The sequence below is a fragment of the Carlito syrichta genome, unplaced genomic scaffold (genome assembly GCF_000164805.1).
Source record: "Carlito syrichta isolate Samal-C Ts95f unplaced genomic scaffold, Tarsius_syrichta-2.0.1 Scaffold314111, whole genome shotgun sequence".
NCBI classification, from domain to species: domain Eukaryota; kingdom Metazoa; phylum Chordata; class Mammalia; order Primates; family Tarsiidae; genus Carlito; species Carlito syrichta.
The window spans coordinates 1,640,208-1,658,233 of NW_007258207.1; the positions used below are offsets into that span (position 1 = coordinate 1,640,208).

Genomic DNA, 18,026 nt, shown 5'->3' on the forward strand with positions numbered 1-18,026 from the left:
AGATAAAATATTTTAGACTTTTTGAGCCACATTCTAGGTCTAGTGCAGGTTCTTTTTTGTTTGTTACAATCTCTTAAAATTATAAAACCCATTCTTAACTCACAAAGCTGTTTAAAAACAGGTGGTGGACTAGATGACTCATAGTTAGCCCATTTATGCTCTAAAAGATTATGATTATCTGATTAATTACTGGAAAACTATATTAAAATTATTGCACTAAAAAATTGCCTTCAAGCCAGGTGCAGTAGCTCATACCTGTAAACCTAGCACTTTGGGAGGCTGAGGCGAGAGGATTTCTTGAGCTCACGGGTTTGAGACCTGCCTGGGCAACATGGCGAGACCTTGTCTCTACAATAAATCAAAAAATTAGCTGGGCATGGTGGCATGCACCTGTAGTTCCAGCTACTTGGAAGGCTGAGGCAGAAGGATTTCCTGAGCCCAGCAGGTTGAGGCTGTGTAGTGACCGTGAGTGTGCCACTGCACTCTTGCCTGGGCAACAGAGTGAGACTCCAACTCAAACAAACAAACAAACAAACCTGTCTTCAAGTGTACATGAAAATACCTTCAAAGTAAAATAATAATCATAATACATAGAAACAAAGAGAAAATTTATTTAGATTTCTGCCCAATATGGAAAATAGATGTTTGACATCCATTCAATGAAAGTATTTTCTAATATGTATTTTGGGGATAGTTTTCAAGACGTCTAGGCAGGTCTACCCTTTATTTGCTTGAAAGGTAGAGTAAATACTCAGTAAATACTTATTAGCTTTATGAATGAATGATCACATTTATATAAGATAAATATCATGTCTCATTCTTAAGGTAATCACAGCCTGCTACCAAGTAACCACGTTCTATTTTCTATAGTATAAGTACAAAGAGGTATTTGAAAGGACGAAGTCAGATTTCAAGTATGTCGCCGACTGTCCAATCAATAGGCATTTCAAGTATGCAACTCAATTGGTGAATGAGGTATGTATGAACTGATCCGGTTAGGTTTATTTAATTCCCTTACGAAGTCTATAGAATTATCCGAATAAAGCTGCGAACAGAGAATGACAGGAAAGCCATCCTAAGTGTTCATTAAAAGTAAAGATTTGGAGAGAATCTATAATGCCACAATCTAATGAGCTCTGCCAAAGCTATGAATAAGACTATGTGAAGGGACTGTTCAGAGTGCTGTGATGGCCCTACAGCCATCAGGACCTCTGTTTGCACTAACACAGGTCAGCACAACCCTGTGGGTGACAAGACCATGGAGGTAAAGGATTCTGTTGATTATCAGCTGAACATTCTTACACATAATATTGTACAGATTTGGGAGACCCAGAAATTTAAGGTTAACTTAGTGTTCCTACTTAGGCACCAAAATGGCAATGGTTAGAAGAGCCACCCTACAGGGATAGGTGTGATTCATGCTTCAGATGTATTGCCTGCCCCATATATATTGGTGCACAGAAGTGTTCATTTGCACAAAAATTTTTCCATCTGTTCTACCCAACCTTTCCTGAAGCCATCTTTGCAATAATTTAAGTTAAATTTAGCTCAAGATGGCTGAAATAAGCAAGCTATGAATTTACTTGGTTTGGATGGTTTCATGATGTTTGGATGGTTTTATAGTTAAAATTGTATTTACTCTCCTATTTTTAAATTTTTCCACAGATTTATGTAAGTTTAAAAAAAAGCGACAATAGAAAACTAATAAAATGTATTTAGAAATTAAAATGTAACCAATGGTATATTTACTTAAATGTATGACTTTGTTATTGTTTTTTAATTTGATTTAGTTCATTTTCAATATATTTCCAGGCTGGACAACTCTGAAGAATTAGTCAGTAGCTTCCTAGGAGGACAGTCTTGATATATTTGTGTCTCTTTTTCTATTTCTTTTGTAATCCAGTAAATTAATGAGTATTTTAGACTACTACAATCTTTCCATGAATGTTTTAGCATCAGTATGCTTTAGGATTCTCATAGCCTTAGATAGCAAACCTGTAGCGCTTCAGTATCTTCTTTTAAATACAGTGTTAAGATGCCATAAAACATAACATTACTGATGGCATCATATGTAAAGATGGAAAATGTTTAGACACAAAGAACTCTAATTTCAATGTCATAAATCAGATCTATCTCACACTCCAGCCTTTTCCAGGTCATCTTTCTTTACTTGATTCTCTTTGCTTACTGGTTTTTGTTGCCCTGAGTATTTTGGGAGCCTACTTCTAGAAATGACATGGAGTTTTTACCTTGGGTACATTTATGTGTAGCCTTGAAGTTGTACTCTTGCTATAATTTGATATGATGTTTGAGCAGAAAAAATACAGAGCTGATTATGAGCAGCGGAAAGATAAATACCACCTGGTAGTCGATGAGCCTAGACATCTGCTGGCTAAGACCGCAGGCGACCAGATCAGTCAGGTATTGTGATGGGGCTGCCGGTAGTCCAGGCAGGACTGTGCTCCGGGTTTCTCATGAGATGTCGTCCCGTCTGCTGCAAGGATGTCATAGGTCCTGCCTATGATATTGGGCTGTTCTGTTTCAAAGTATCTGTCTAGCCACCCAAAGAGCCTGGGAGCTATTTGAGTGTGCCAGTCCGTACTCTGTGTCCTCACTTGTGCTGTGGTGAAGATGAAAAGCTAGGTCCTTCTAGCTTTTACTCTTCTGGAGAATGGGTGGGTAAACTTCAAATTGAGTCGCAAAAGCAAAAAAAAAAAAAAAAAAAAAAAAAAAAAAAATATATATATATATATATATATAGTGTATATCTGTACTATATATATATATAGTGGAAGAGAAGATGAAATGCCTTACTATGTTTTTCGGTTCTAATGATGTCTTCTCTATAAAGCAATTTTGGGGGTAACGTAAATGAGACTAGTGCATCATTCCCCATTCACAAGGACCATGATGGTCAATCACTAGTATTTCAGTCTTTCTGCTTGGTTGGCATTATGGTGTATTTGGTGTCTTCACCCACACACACGAGTGAGTATGTAGAGTGTATATGCTACATCTCTTCACTCAAAGGTGACTGGGATATAGAGCTATGTTCTCTTCCGTCTTCATAAGTCTCTTTTGTGCTTCACTGCTCTTTGCATGGACAGAGAAAATATAAATCTAGTGCCAAGATGCTTCTGAAACAAGGATGTAATGAAATTCTGCGTCCAGATATGTTGACTGCCCTCTACAATACACACATGTGGAGCCAGGTAATGTCTGATGGGATGGGAAAGAGGAGGCTTAGAAGCCTTGGGTGTATTACCTCTTATGCCTTCATTGATTACCTCTCCCTGCTTACTGCCCATGCTAGTTTCACATGATAAAGCGGCATAAATATTCATTCCTGAATGGCCTTGCAAGTGGCCTTGTAAGTGGCCAGGAAGGATGATGGGCCAGCCATCACCTGAATTTCATCTGGCACTTTTGGAACTTCTAATATGACTGACCAGGCACTATAGCTCATATCTGTAATCCCAGCACTTATAGGTTGAGGTGGGAGGATCGGTTGAGACCAGGAGTTTAAGATTAATGGTCTCTTTCAAACATTATTTCCAAATTGGTATTACATTAATTTATCCTTTTTTAGTATTTGCCTCAAATAAATAGACCCCTTAGAGGCTGAGATAGTAAGTAGATTCAACAGCACTTAAAAGGTCTGAAGATTTAATGTTTCCACCTATTTTTCCAATTGTTCAATTATGAACAATGCAACTGTATCATTTGGGGGAGTTGAGAATTGCCATGAAACTCTATGAATATTGTACATATCCATGGTGTCTCTTGAGTTCAATGCTGAATTGTTGGGTTATTTGCAGTACATCTGTTTCCACACACACTTGTGAGCAACTCGTAGCCTCTAATAACCCAACCTTCCCAGTCGAATTACACACCATCTATCACATGCTGAAAGGTAAAATTGAACAGTGAGACTTGGTTGACTACCAGATACAATGTCAATAAAATACCATTTTCCCAGAAAAAAAGCTTTTAATCAAGCTTTTGTATTAGCAACTTGTTTTATCGTTTTAGTTTGCCATCAACTGAATGTGTGAAATGAGGAGGATAAGCTCTTCCTATAAACATCTTATTTGCCCGAACTTTCTCCTTTGTTTTTATGATTTTCAAATAATTGTGCATGACATTTTGTGGCGCTCTCTGTATCTGTCCTGCTTAAAATAGCGTGTGTGCATGAAAACTGTGGCTTGAAAATTACAAAAATCTGCATTTTTAAAAAATGATAAACACTTCAAAACATACATACTCATTCTTTATTTTACGTGTTTCCTCTTTAATTTGGAAAAATATCATAATACTGTACATACTCAGTGCAGTATATTGTGAGTGAGACAGTACTTGTCAGATCCCAGAGAACAGGGCTCTAGTTCTGCTCTGAGACTCAGCCTAAATGTGCTCGTGGCTCAATCTTGTAATCTCTTGGGGTCTCAGTTTCCATGTGTATAAAACATATTGGAAATTTAGTATTATTATTATCTCTCACTCCATTACACTTTGGCTGCCAAATACCAAATTTATATTAAACATTTCCAGTTAGGATTTATAGAGAAAGTTACCATGACACCATCTCCCACTCTGGTGTTTAAGAGGAAAATTAGATTCTTTAAATCCCTCTTCTGTTCAACTTCTTAAAGTTAACCCATTCTTCTCTTCCACAATTTAGATCAAATACAGGAAAAAGTATGAAAAATCAAAGGACAAATTTACCTCAATTGTGGACACTCCAGAACACCTGCGTACTACAAAAGTCAACAAACAAATCAGTGATGTAAGTACAAGAAATACTAAATAGATTCTCAAACTCGGGGGCATTTGCTAATGCAGAGGAGCATTCTAGACTGTCATAATGTCTGGGAGACCACTGCCATTTAGTGGGAGGGACAGAGTGATGCTAATTGTCCCGCTATGCACAGGATTTTCCTCTCACCATAAAGAATTGTTTCAACCAAATTAGCAGACAAAACAGCCAAGGGGCATGAAGGTCTTAGCAAAGATCATGGAAGCCCCTGTCAAATTGACAGAATTCACTTTACTTATATTCACTCAAAAACAAAACAAACCTTTGCATTTATATTTTTACACTGTAAAATATAAGCATGAGAAAAATGACATATGTTTCTGCTTTTTAATCTCTTTCAGATACTTTATAAATTGGAATACAACAAGGCCAAACCCAGAGGCTACACCTCAATCCACGACACACCTATGTTGTTGCACGTACGCAAGGTCAAAGATGAAGTCAGTGATGTAAGTACCAGAGTGACTTATCAGTCCCTCTCATCTTGGCCTCTTTCTAGTATAATATAACAAGCCCTGGTCCAGTTATCCACTCCCATGTTGCAAGCACCCTAAAACTTAATGGCTTAAAAGTCATAGACTGGGTGCTCACGCCTGTAATCCCAGCACTTTAGGTAGATGAGGTTGGAGGATCCCTTGAGGCCAGGAGTTTGACACCAGCTGGGCAACAAGTGAGTCCCCGTCTCTACAAAATAAAATTTAAAAAATTAGCTGAGCTGGGTGTTACTCCTGTAGTCCCAGCTACTCAGGAAGCTAAGGCAGGAGGATTGCTTGAACCTAGGAGGTTGAGGCTGCAGAGAACCATAATTGTGCCACTGTACTCTAGCCTGAGCAAAGAGCAAGACCCTGTCTCTAAGTAATAATAATGATGATGATAACAACAGTTATCTATTTTGCTTATGATTTCATGAGTTGACTGGGCACAGCTGAGTAGTCCTATTCTACATGCTGCTGGCAGATATCTGAGTCAGGCCAGGACATCCAAAGTGGCTCACCCATGGGTGGCAGTTGAAGACGACTGTGGGTTGAAAGCTTGGATGTTTTATAGACGGGAGTCGCTCCATTCAGCCTCTCCACATATCTTGCACGTCTTTCCAGATGGCCCTCCATTAGCTTAGACATGTCTTGGAGTACTGACAAAAAATATGAATTTACAAGCCTTTCCCTTAAAGATACTGATTAGTACATTAGCAAACTAGGCTTATGGTGAAGCCCAGAAGACTGTGATTCATATGGTCAGTTTAGTAAACCCTACTATGGCTCCCTTACACCAGTTTACTTTGGTCTTAATCCCATTAAAACCTAGGATCCTTCCCCAGCAGTTAATAAGAAGGCCCTGATTGGGACCCAGGACCCTGAAATTTAAGAGGAGCAAAAGTGAATGAAACCAGGCCAGGATATAGAAACTACCTGTTGGGCCTGCAGAGGTTAAGCCTTTCCTGTGACCTTTCTTTCCATTCAACCCCACACATACCAAATCTTGCTAGATATATTGCTTGCAATGACAATAGTGATGACTGCATCTGTCTGTTCATTCATTCATCAATTATTTATTGAGTTTCTATGTGCCTGACACCTGGAATGACAAGATGAATAACACACAAATTTTTCCCTTAGCGGGTCAAGAATGGAAAGAATAGGCAGATAAACAAATAATTAAGCATGATATGATAACAGCTAGAACTGTGGGATCTCAGAAGAGGGGCAAGACTAATTCTAAGTGTGCTGGTGGAAGAAAGTTTCTCTTCCATCAGCAGTTTTCAAGATGTTCTAAACTCAGGATTTTCTAATCGGGGGAAAAGAAAAGAGCATGGGTAGCTGTCCAGCTGGCCCTTTCAATGCGAGTTCAGGGATGTAAGTTAATACAGCGACACTGGTAACCATACTCAATGTGCCCTGGGGGCTGGTTTTAAGATCTGAGATAGGAAGGCGCATCTGTGCTTAGCTGTGTCCTTTCTTCACAGCAGATTTTTTTTTTAATTCCATCTTAAGGAGCATTGGGTACTATAGTCATGCATGGTTTTTGTTTCTCCTTTAAAATGCTTATTATAAATGCTGCTATAAAAAATTAACCTTGACACTGTTTCCTCCCACAGCTGAAATACAAGGAAGTTTACCAAAGAAATAAATCTAACTGCACCATTAAGCCAGATGCTGTTCATATCAAAGCAGCCAAGGACGCCTACAAAGTCAACACCAACGTAAGTTCCAGAAACTTCCCCAAGCTTGATGAGGGATTTATCAGCTTCTGCAGGACACATTTCTTTGGATAACTGAGCTCTAATGAGTCTGGAGCAAGAGTCAGGCCTCAGGAGCATGAGTCATGACACTAAAATCCAAACGCTGCCTTTGGTCTTCACAGAGGAGAATGGGGAAGAGCAAGGGCAACCTCAGCCCATGCCACAGATGATACACCCACTCAGCCTTTGTGGTGGAATGGCTGAGAAATGGGACACTTAATTCTGAAAGGAAGATTTCATTTTGGAAAGGACCTCAGCATGTCTTATGTTCTTCCCCTGCCCCAAACTCAAGAGCCTGCTTCTTCTGAAAGAAAAAACAGGGAGCCATTTGGTGCTATCAGGAGTGGGCCTAGGCCATCTTCCTGCTCAGATACTCCCTGTACTGACTCATTTTTTTGAGTGGGGCATCTAAAAGCCTACACCACGGGAACAACTCTGTGGATTTAGATGAGTACTGACTTCTTTAAAAATATAAAAATTATTAGTGCCAAAGGGAACATATATTTATTAGGGTCAGCAAACTGAAAAGCTAGGAGGGGGCCAGTAGCTCACAGGTATCCTGAGGGTGGATTGAGGGAAAGAAGGACAGATGTGGGATAAAGTAAATGTGCTAAAATGTACACTGTGCAATCAAGACTGTAAAGATAATCTCTGTAATATTCTTGCAACTATTTTGTATGTTTGAAAATTTTCACAGTAAAATGGTAAAAAAAACTCATAGTATACTTAAAACCATGTGACTTGTACTGTCTATAAATTATACTTCAATTGGGAGAGAGAGAGAAAGGGAGGAAGAGAGGTAGAGAGAGAGAGAGAGAGAGAGAGAGAGAGAAAGAGCGCGCGCGAGAGAGAAAGAGGTTGAGGAGGAAAATGTGCCTGATAGTGTAGGCCCTCTCAAGTACACTCAGATTAAATTACATACACAATGTAAGTTAATTCTGTGGCTCAGAATTGGCCTGAGGTAGCCAGTTCTTCATTCCTGATGAGTACAGAAAGTGTGCAAGCACTTCTGAAGCCAGACGGCCCCGGTTTGAATCCCAGCTCCACTATTTGCTATCTCACCTTGGGCAGTTGTACTCAACCCTCTAGGCAGTTCCACAGATATTTCATACAATTGTTATAAACAGTTGATTGTTTTATAATTAATTTTATAATCTGTAGAGCACTTAGAAAAGTGCCTGTCACTTGCCTGAGCCCGTGTGTTCGAGACCCACCTGGGCAACTTGGTGAGACCTCATCTCTACAATAAAATCAAAAATTAGCCAGGCGTGGTAGTGCATGCTTGTAATTCCAGCTACTTGGAAGGCTGAGGTGGAAGAATCGCTGGAGTCCAGCAGGTTGAGGCTGCAGTGGCAGGGAGCGGCCACTGCACTCCAGTCTGGACGACACAGTGAGACTCCAACTCAAAAAAATAAAAAATGGTTGGCACAAAACATATACCTTAAGTGTTTGATAATTTTAAAAAAAAAAAGCCTGGATTTAGTTAGAAATGGAAAGTTCTTGACTCTGAAAGTGATTAGGCTGGACTGGCAGAGTTAGAGAGATTATAGACTCATTTCACCTGGAGGCCTTTTAAAATTTTAGCCCCTATTTTGGGACCAAAAGTTTCCAACAGATGACCTCTGAGTGGCTGAATAGCTGCGTAAATTATACACAGATTTTTAATTGGGGCTCTCTCTTGCATTAAGAATCATGATTTGTGGTGTGTTAAAATACGGGCGTCCTGTGCCACATGTGTGTTTAAGAATTCAACCTACTGAATGAAGTGATTGCTCTCTCTCATTAAAAACAGCTGGACTATAAGAAGCTGTATGAAGCCAACAAAGCCTACTGGAAGTGGACCCCTGACCGACCGGACTTCATCCAGGCTGCCAAGTCATCCCTGCAGCAAAGTGATGTAAGATAGAAGAGACAGACTACGGTCGCTGCGTGACACACCCGAGAAATAACATGAATAACTTTTCATAATATCTACTGTCTTGGGTGTTAACCCTAGCTCATTGAAGATCCAAGAAGGAGAGGAGAGGTGGGGGGAGTGAAAGGCAAGCTCAGGAAGCAAACCTAGCCACAGGGCCTGTTCTCCGATGCCTGGGCCCAGAAACAAATGGCTCAGAGTCCTGACGAAGGCCGAGGAGAGTTTTAGGGGAAATTGGGACTGGCAGCTGAGCTGAAAAGGAGAAATCCACCCCCCATTTTGGTAGCAAATCCCCATCACCATCTTAAGAGGACTCTCTGTGGGTTTAATCAAATGCCCAACTTCCTCTTGCACCTGTGACCCCTTCCCTCTTCCTCTGCTTTTCTTCTATAATAGTTTGAGTATAAGCTGGACCGGGAGTTCCTCAAGGGTTGCAAGCTTTCTGTCACTGATGATAAAGACATGGTGCTGGCTCTCAAGAATTCTTTAATAGAAAGTGATGTAAGTATCCAGATCCTTCCATGATGACTAACCTCACTCAGGGCCTTCTCTCGTGGCACAGTCCCCAGGGACACCCAAGGAAGGACAGAGGAGAATTGCTTCTGTCAAGGCTCAGGTATGGGTGCTGAAATATGGTCTTGCCCTTGATAGGCACCAGTGGTCAGGCAGGGCAGTAGCAGTGCAAAGGCCATTAAATCCAGGGGGCAGTTTTTGATGTATACTGTACTCCCCAGACCGTTTGCATAGCAGGAATTAGGACTCTGAAGGCCTGGCTGGATTCTATATGGAAACTTCATCATTCAATCTTCCTAGGATCATACTTTTCCTTTATTGCAGTTTCCTCATCTGTAAACATGTAATTCTAATGGCTCCCAGGGTCCACAAAAGGATTAAATACATGTTTTAGAATACTTTGAACTAGCCGGGCTTGGTGGTTCAGCCTGTAATCCCGCACCTTGGGAGGCTGAGGTGAGTGAATTGCCTGAGCCCGTGGGTTTGAGACCCGCCTGGGCAACTTGGTGAGACTTCATCTCTACAACAAATCAAAAAAAAAAAAAAAATTAGCCGGGTGTGGTAGCGCGCGCCTATAGTTCCAGCTACTTGGAAGGCTGAGGTGGAAGGATCGCCAGAGCCCAGCAGGTCGAGGCTGCGGTGGCCGTGAGCGGCCACTGCACTCCCGTCTGGGTGACACAGTGAGACTCCAACTCAAAAAAAAAAAAAAGAATACTTTGAACTAAAGTCTATCTGTATAAAGATTCATCATGAGATCCATTTTGATTGATATTAAGACTGCAATTTGCAGGAGAAAGGAAAAAAACCTCTTTGGAATATTTCCCAGGAGTTCCAAGCATCGATTCTTCCATTAAGTTGGGTGTTCTTTTTTTGCCAATGATGCTGCTTTCACCAGCTATAATCTAATGATTTGGGAGCTTAATAAAAATATGCAGACCTGCAGAGAAGCTAAAGAAATGCTTTTTTTCGTCTTTGCAGCTGAAATACAAAGAGAAACATGTCAAGGAAAGAGGATCCTGCCATGCTGTTCCTGACACTCCTCAAATCCTCCTGGCGAAGACTGTCAGCAAGCTGGTGTCCGAGGTAACCCCCCGGCAGCCCACGTGCTCTGCTTTCGTCTCAGACCTATGCACCTGGTAAATACCTTAACAAGCTTTCTGTGGACTCCCCCAGAACAAGTATAAGGACTACGTCAAGAAGCACTTGGCCCAAGGCTCATACACAACACTGCCAGAGACCCGGGATACTGTTCACGTCAAGAAAGTGACCAAGCATGTCAGTGACGTAAGTGACCAGCCATGGGCGCTTGGCCGCAGCAATGCCACTTGACCGTAGAATCCGTTGACAGATGATTAGCCACCTTTTGCTTACACATGCTTTCCATTATGCCCTCACCCTTACTGTCAATACCTATATGTCAACCATAATCTCTGATTTTCAAAAGGACCCAGTGTTTACAGGTTTCCCGATTCTGGCAATTACAGCAGATGTGAATTTTGCTGTGAGACATGTTATCTAGCAATAGTTGATACTACTGGCCTAGTGTTAACAGTAGGAGGAAACATTGCTGACTTGGAGTAGCCTTTCCTGTCATTAAACTGCTTAATAATTCTAGCAAGGGAAAAATCACCTCTTTATTATGCCTCAGTAAATTTTTACCCACTCTATCCTTATCAATAATGCTATAGTAATCCTGCTATTGTATTTTATGAATCCCATGTGGTCCCCTATAATTTTTAAAGGTAGAAATGGTAAATAAAAGAGTTTAATTTGCCTGTACACAGTTCTCCAAACACTGCCAGGTGGTTCTAGCGTTGGGTTGCAAGACAAATGACAAGGAAGAGCTAGAATATGGGTCAAAGATCCAAGTCCCAGACTGATGCCAAAAATGGCGAGCTGTGGATTTTCCTGGAGATTTTCTCACAGTTCTTTGAGTACACCAATGCTGTCCCCAGTTTCCTCTGCTCACATAAGTATTTCTGGCTCTGTTTAGACAAATTACAAAAAGAAGTTTGTCAAGGAGAAAGGAAAATCCAACTATTCCATCATGCTGGAGCCACCAGAGGTGAAACACGCTATGGAAGTAGCCAAGAAACAAAGTAATGTGAGTTTCCCCTCTCGATGTTCTCAGGTGCCTGTGAAGCCATGTATCCCAAATGGGTGCATTCTCCTGTGCTGGTTTGTGGTCACCCTCATTTTTTAACCTGGTAGTTTAAAAAGTGTAGTGATGGGAATTGGTTTGGTTTTAAGGGAAGAAGTCGATTGTTATTCTTGAGGACTTTTGGCAAGAGAGCCTATCTCTTGAGTGGATAAACATTTTCTTCCCCGATAAAGGTCGCTTACAAAAAAGATGCCAAAGAGAACCTGCATTATACTACAGTGGCTGACCGGCCAGACATCAAGAAGGCCACGCAGGCAGCCAAACAGGCCAGTGAGGTAAGGGTGTAGTTAAAATGCCCCCAATTCCCAGTGGCCACTGCCAAATAGTACAAGGCACCCTTCACCTATTGCCCATTTTGGTTTTCTTCAATTCAGGTGGAGTACAGAGCTAAGCACCGCAAGGAAGGCAGCCATGGATTAAGTATGCTCGGTCGCCCAGACATCGAAATGGCCAAGAAGGCAGCCAGGCTGAGCAGCCAGGTAATGCAGATAGGCAGGCAGCAGTAGTAATGTGAAGAGATGTTAAAATCCTTGCAGGAATAAGTGATTGTGCAATATTAACAACCAAATGAAAGTGCAATATTAAAAACCAAAGTGATCCTCGGTCTGTAATAGTGCTGCAGAGCTTTGAAAAGCTACGTCGTTAAAAGTATGCTGGGGACCTTCTCTCACTTCACTCTAACTTGTCTAGACCTTTCTCGTTCTCTATTTTTCCATTTATGGATATTTGCCTAGGTGTCTATGTGCTTAACTGTCTTCATGTGACACAGACGTCGACTCACGAGGTCCCGCTGGAACCTCTCCCAGGCAGTAAGAGTTACATCCTGAGTGTTTGATTCATACTTGAGTCACCTGTGGTAGGCTCGTGAGCATGCAAGAGTCATGAAATTCTAATGTCTAGCACTCAGCCAGATGAAAAGATTGTTTTTTCATTCAACATACATGTATTGACTGTCTGAACTAGGAACTGGGGATGAACGTATGTCTTCAGATGACATGTCCATGGATAAATAATTATAATTTGGTGTTTGATCAAGGTATGCACAGAGTGCTGAAGACAAATGCCTAATTCTAGCAGAGCTCATATTAATGAGAAGATGAACTCAGAAATGTGTTGCCCAAAACCGACTGCCACATTACCCAATTTCTCTTGTCCCTCAGTCATCTAGAATCCTCCCAGATTATGACAGGTTTTCAGACTTTAGCTCTGAGACCCCATAATCTGCCACCAGATCTTTCAGAAAGCAAGTTTGGTCCAATAGAGCTTTAGCTCAAGAATATCTTATTTCTCCTCCTATTTAGAGATTCTGGTTTCTTTTTCCTTGTCCATACTCTCACGTATTTGTTTGAGGAAGTAAGTTTGGGATACATTTGATTGTTGTATATAACTAACTTTCAGCAATACCAAACATGGGATTCCTGTGTTTTGGATATAAAGTAGTAACGTTAAGTGATAAACAGTCAGAATTATGAAAATACAAAAGATTCAGATAATTGATGGTAAGCAAATACGATTTTTAAAAAGTTTTTGAATTTAAAATTCCTAGGCAATATTTTTATTATAAATTTATAGAATTGTATAAGCATTTGAAACCAAGATATCAACAAGAAGCAATGGAAGTTTTAAGAGTAATGAAATGTAACAAAAACTTTTAAATATAAAAACCACAGTATGCTTGTAAATGTCCAAGGTCATACTATTATCAAGTTAAAAACAAAAAATAACCTTGATGTTGAAATTTTGAGAACTTTACTGTGTTTGAAAATCGAGAGGCTCCTATTTCTAATTCTGAGTGAGTCCTGTGGTATGAAGGATGGGACCCAACCAGATGCATATGAGCTCACTTCCCGTGAAAGACTTGTCTCAGGATTTACAGCTTCATGGTGTGGGCCCCAGGCCCAAGGAAGCTTCAGCCACATGTGGACTTTCCCCATTCTGACTTTGCTGTCTTGCTGCGTACTCTAGGCGGAATACCTCAAAGGCCAAAGGAGAGGGCACGGGCACGGCGCGGCATCTTATGACACCCCTATGATGAGGCATCTTAAGAAAATTAATGTGCTCATCAGTGATGTAAGACTGAGACCAGCAAGCCAGTATCTCTGTCTTTCTCTTCTTCTCGTCTACTTTCTTGGCCTTGGTCGGGGACTGACCAAGTTGCACTCTTTTCTGTTGATTTTATGTTGGAACGTGTAGAATGCCGTGGAAATGTGTCAAAGGATACACTTTTGTACGCACCCCTCTTTTCCTGCATGACTTTCCCTCTGGAACATATCATTTGGAATAGGAAGGTAGACTAGATGTGGAGATGGCCTTCCAGTGTACATTGGGTTGCTGACGTCCATCAAGTCGAAAGATGAAATGAAAACAGAGAATCTTATCTCCAACTATACAGAGAAAACCTCTGCTTCTTTTTTTTTGTTTGTTTTATTTATTTATTTATTTATTTTTTTGAGTCAGAGACTCACTCTGTGCCCAGGCTGGAGTGCACTGGCACGCTCACAACCACTGCAGCCTCGACCTGTTGGGCTCAGGCGAATCTTCTGCCTCAGCCTTCCAAGTAGCTGGAACAATAGGTGTGTGCTACTGTGCCTGGCTTATTTTTTGATTCATTGTAGAGATGAGGTCTCACCAAGTTGCCCAGGCTAGTCTTGAACCCCTGAACTCAGGCAATGTTCTCATCTCAGCCTCCCAAAGTGCTGGGAACACAGACTTGGGCCACCGCGCCCAGCCACCTCTGCTTCTTTTGAAGTTATTTACCACTGTTGCAACTTAATACATTTAAGACTGGTATTTACTATAGTTTCTCAGTTCAGGCCTTCTACAAATCAACAGAATAAACTTTTAATAGCTTTTCTAATTCTTCAAACTTTTCCTCAGTCTTTGGAAGCACCAATATACAGCTCACTTCCCTGAAAAGGAGCTGAATAATTAGGTGTTAGAACTTTAAATACAGTGAAGCCCTAGAGAGCATAATTAATTCAAAACCACTTTCCAGCTGGGCTAGGTGGCTCAGCCTGTAATCCCGTGCCTTTGGGAGGCTGAGGTGAGTGGATTGCCTGAGTCCGCGAGTTCGAGACCCGCCTGGGCAGGCGAGACCTCATCTCTACAATAAATCAAAAAATTAGCTGGGCATGGTAGCGTGCGCCTGTAGTTCCAGCTACTTGGAAGGCTGAGGCAGAAGGATCGCCGGAGCCCAGCAGGTCAAGGCTGCGGTGGCCGGGAGCGGCCACTGCACTCCAGTCTGGGTAACAGAGTGAGACTCCAATTCAAATAAATAAATAAATAAATAAATAAATAAATAAATAAAAATAAAAAAACCACTTTCCTACGCATCCATAAGAGGCCCAGTATCCGAGCCTGATAGGATTGTAAGCCCCTGCGGTTGCCACTTGCTGATACTTGGCCTTTCACAATTGTCTCTTGGCTTCCATGGCTAGCAAGAGAAAGAGGGCTTCACCATTCCATAATGTCACATGTATACAGTTCTATTATATTACTGCCTAGTCCAACACCATTTAAGATTTCCTGAAGTCCTGAATCTGATACGTGTCCTTACTTTTCAGAATGTAGTAATTTTAAGAAGACCCAGTCAAAAAGAAAGGCCAAAAGTGTGGAACTCAGATTCCTCTTGGTAGTTGTGCTGGGCTGCATTTGCTTGGGGTCCTTCTTATGAAGAGGAGAGGCATAACTCTTTTTCAATTAAAAAGTTGAAAATCTGACTTATCTTGAAATTAACAGAAGAAAAAGAAACTGAAGTGGAGCCAATGGAATTGCTGTTCTTTAAATAAACATTTCTTCAGAAATTAGTTATTTTCTAAAAGATCGAAGGAAGACTTTTAGCATATCTCTAAAAGAAGCAATTTTATTCTCATCCGAGATGGGCTTTTGCATCTTTTCCTCCCTACTCTGACTCTGCACATCTGGTTTACTTTGCTTTTTGTGTTTCACAGCTCATAGGAATGTCCCTAGTCTCATGGGTTTCTATATCCCTGAGGAAAAGTTGCTTCTTGGTCCAGACACTAGCTTACCACCTCTGCCTTTCCTTAGCAGGCTTTCCATTTCTTTGTATGGAGAGTGAATTTCTTTCAGAGAAGAGCCACTGCAGCATTTGTTTCCATTGTTTTCCTATTACTGTTTGTTGTATTTCTCCTTCTGCCCATGTATGTCTGTCTCAGTGTGCCTGCATCTCACCGAACTGTTCTGCATGCTTATTTTTTTCTCTGCATTTCCACTGAGGATTTATTCGAAGTAAAGGATTCTCAGCATTGTGAATGCATTTTCTCTGATGTAGATGTCATTGTTTTTGACATTTGAGTGGTCTCATTTTGTGTCTGCTGGATGTGTCACGTAGTGGGGAAGTGAAGGAGAGTGATAAAGCATGAGGGGTACTGGTTTTAAATGTCTACAGAATGAATTGTCCCAGTGCGTGGATTCTGGAATACTAACTTTGGATGAGTGAGTCTTTCACCTTACCAATAAGGGAAGGTTTCCCTGAGAATCAAATATTGCCCTTTTGGTTGGCTAATATCCAGAAATAGCTCACTTTTCTTTTTTCCTAGAATGAATAACTAATGGAATTCTGCTTCTGGACTTAATCCTATTGCAAAGGCACTAGTCTGTTTTTCAATTAAAAAAAAATGTTTCTGTCGCTTTCAGTTATTTTGTTGAATTTTCCTATAAATAGATCATCTTCTTTAGATATTTCACCTAAGTATAATGACAGTCTCTTCCTTTCATTCAGTCAAATCCCATTTATTAAGACAGGCTTATTTTTTAAATTGGAGTTATTTAGTTCTTTGCCTATTTTCACTTTGATGTATATTAAATCTTATTTTTTCTCATTATTTTAAATTATCTCACTTTATCTTACTCCAAGACTGAAATCATATTTGAAGCCATTAATCCCCAAACTCCAATTTTTTTTAACTTGGAAGTAAAACAAGTTTAAACATTTTAATATTATATAGCCAAAGTACTATTTTAAAATAACAACAAATTCCTTACTTCTCTACCTTCTTGATCATTTACAATTCCTCTTTTAATTTCTTAGAGTAGACCTGAAATGCTCTTGGTTTTGCTATTTAGGAGTAACAAAACACTCCAAGTCAAGTATATTAGATTACTTCTCTGAATTTAGCCTGAAGTCTTTTTCATTTATATTTGTTTTGCATTAGAAAGAGGTGATTATTTCTTATACCTCTGGATAATACAAAAGTGAGCAAAGCCGATACTGTAGCATGTGTTCTTATACTTGATTGCCTGTTGTCCCAATGTAATTACTAATAGTGACCCCTTTTACTCCTAAAAGTGTCCCAGTTTGGATCATAAATTACATGATCACTTTATGTATAACATAATTTTTAGCATTTATGTTTCCACCATTTCTCAGATTGATTGTTTCTCAAATTGATTGGTATCCAGGAGTAATTTGGATGTTTCCATTTGCTGTTAGGTTAAATATCGAGAAAATTTTGACAAAGACAAGGGCAAGACACCAAAATACAATCCAAAAGACAGCCAGCTCTACAAAGTCATGAAAGATGCAAATAATCTTGCAAGTGAGGTATGTTTTTTAAATTATGGTAAAATATATAGCATGATATTTGCCATCTTGACCATGTTTAAGTGTATAAACCAGTGACATTAATTGCATTCACAATGTTATCCAACACCTTCACTATCTACTTCCAAAACTTTTTCAAACAAACAGAAACACTGTAGCCATTAAGCAATTACTTCCCATCCCCTCCTCCCCTCAGCCCTTGGCAACCTCTAATCTATTTCTTATCTCTGATTGGCCCATTTGAGAGAAGTCATATCAATGGAATCATGCATTTGCCCTTTTGTGTCATTACTTTTTATGACTGAATAATACTCCATTGTATGTATATACCACATTTTGTTTGTTCATTCATGTGTTGTGGACACTTGGGTTGTTTCCACCTTCTGGCTACTGTGAATGAGGTATGGTTCTTCATCACCATCTCCAGCATTTGTTTCACGATCTTACTATGATTTCCATTATGCTGTTTTCCATTTCCTACTTATGTGACTTCCTTTTCCCCCCTTAACATGTAGGTTAAATATAAGGCTGACCTGAAGAAACTTCACAAACCTGTGACCGACATGAAGGAGTCTCTGATCATGAATCACGTCCTGAATACAAGTCAACTTGCCAGTTCTGTAAGCTCAGCCATTTACTCCAGAATAGGTTGTTTCATCCATTTGCAACTAAATCCTTTATCTGAGCCCGTGTGCATCTTCTCTGCTATTGATACACTAGATTTATGATAAAGCTCTTCTCTTGTTTGAGTGTATTCTTCCAAATGACACCATTAATCTACCACTTCTCCATTGGCTATAACACATCTCAGAATGTAAA

At 40.2% G+C, this 18,026-nt stretch overlaps 1 protein-coding gene across 1 annotated transcript in view; it reads left to right on the forward strand.

Annotated features, from left to right (window-relative positions):
* Positions 1–18,026, forward strand: part of NEB (nebulin) — a 223,551-nt gene that overhangs the window by 176,216 nt on the left and 29,309 nt on the right. The window contains exons 114-127 of the mRNA XM_008071077.1: positions 871–975; positions 2,317–2,421; positions 4,682–4,786; positions 5,158–5,265; positions 6,912–7,016; positions 8,848–8,952; positions 9,367–9,471; positions 10,462–10,566; positions 10,657–10,767; positions 11,477–11,587; positions 11,818–11,919; positions 12,019–12,123; positions 17,097–17,207; positions 17,723–17,827. Of these exons, the coding sequence (XP_008069268.1) occupies positions 871–975; positions 2,317–2,421; positions 4,682–4,786; positions 5,158–5,265; positions 6,912–7,016; positions 8,848–8,952; positions 9,367–9,471; positions 10,462–10,566; positions 10,657–10,767; positions 11,477–11,587; positions 11,818–11,919; positions 12,019–12,123; positions 17,097–17,207; positions 17,723–17,827 (1,488 nt within the window). The remainder of the gene's footprint in view (positions 1–870; positions 976–2,316; positions 2,422–4,681; positions 4,787–5,157; positions 5,266–6,911; positions 7,017–8,847; positions 8,953–9,366; positions 9,472–10,461; positions 10,567–10,656; positions 10,768–11,476; positions 11,588–11,817; positions 11,920–12,018; positions 12,124–17,096; positions 17,208–17,722; positions 17,828–18,026) is intronic.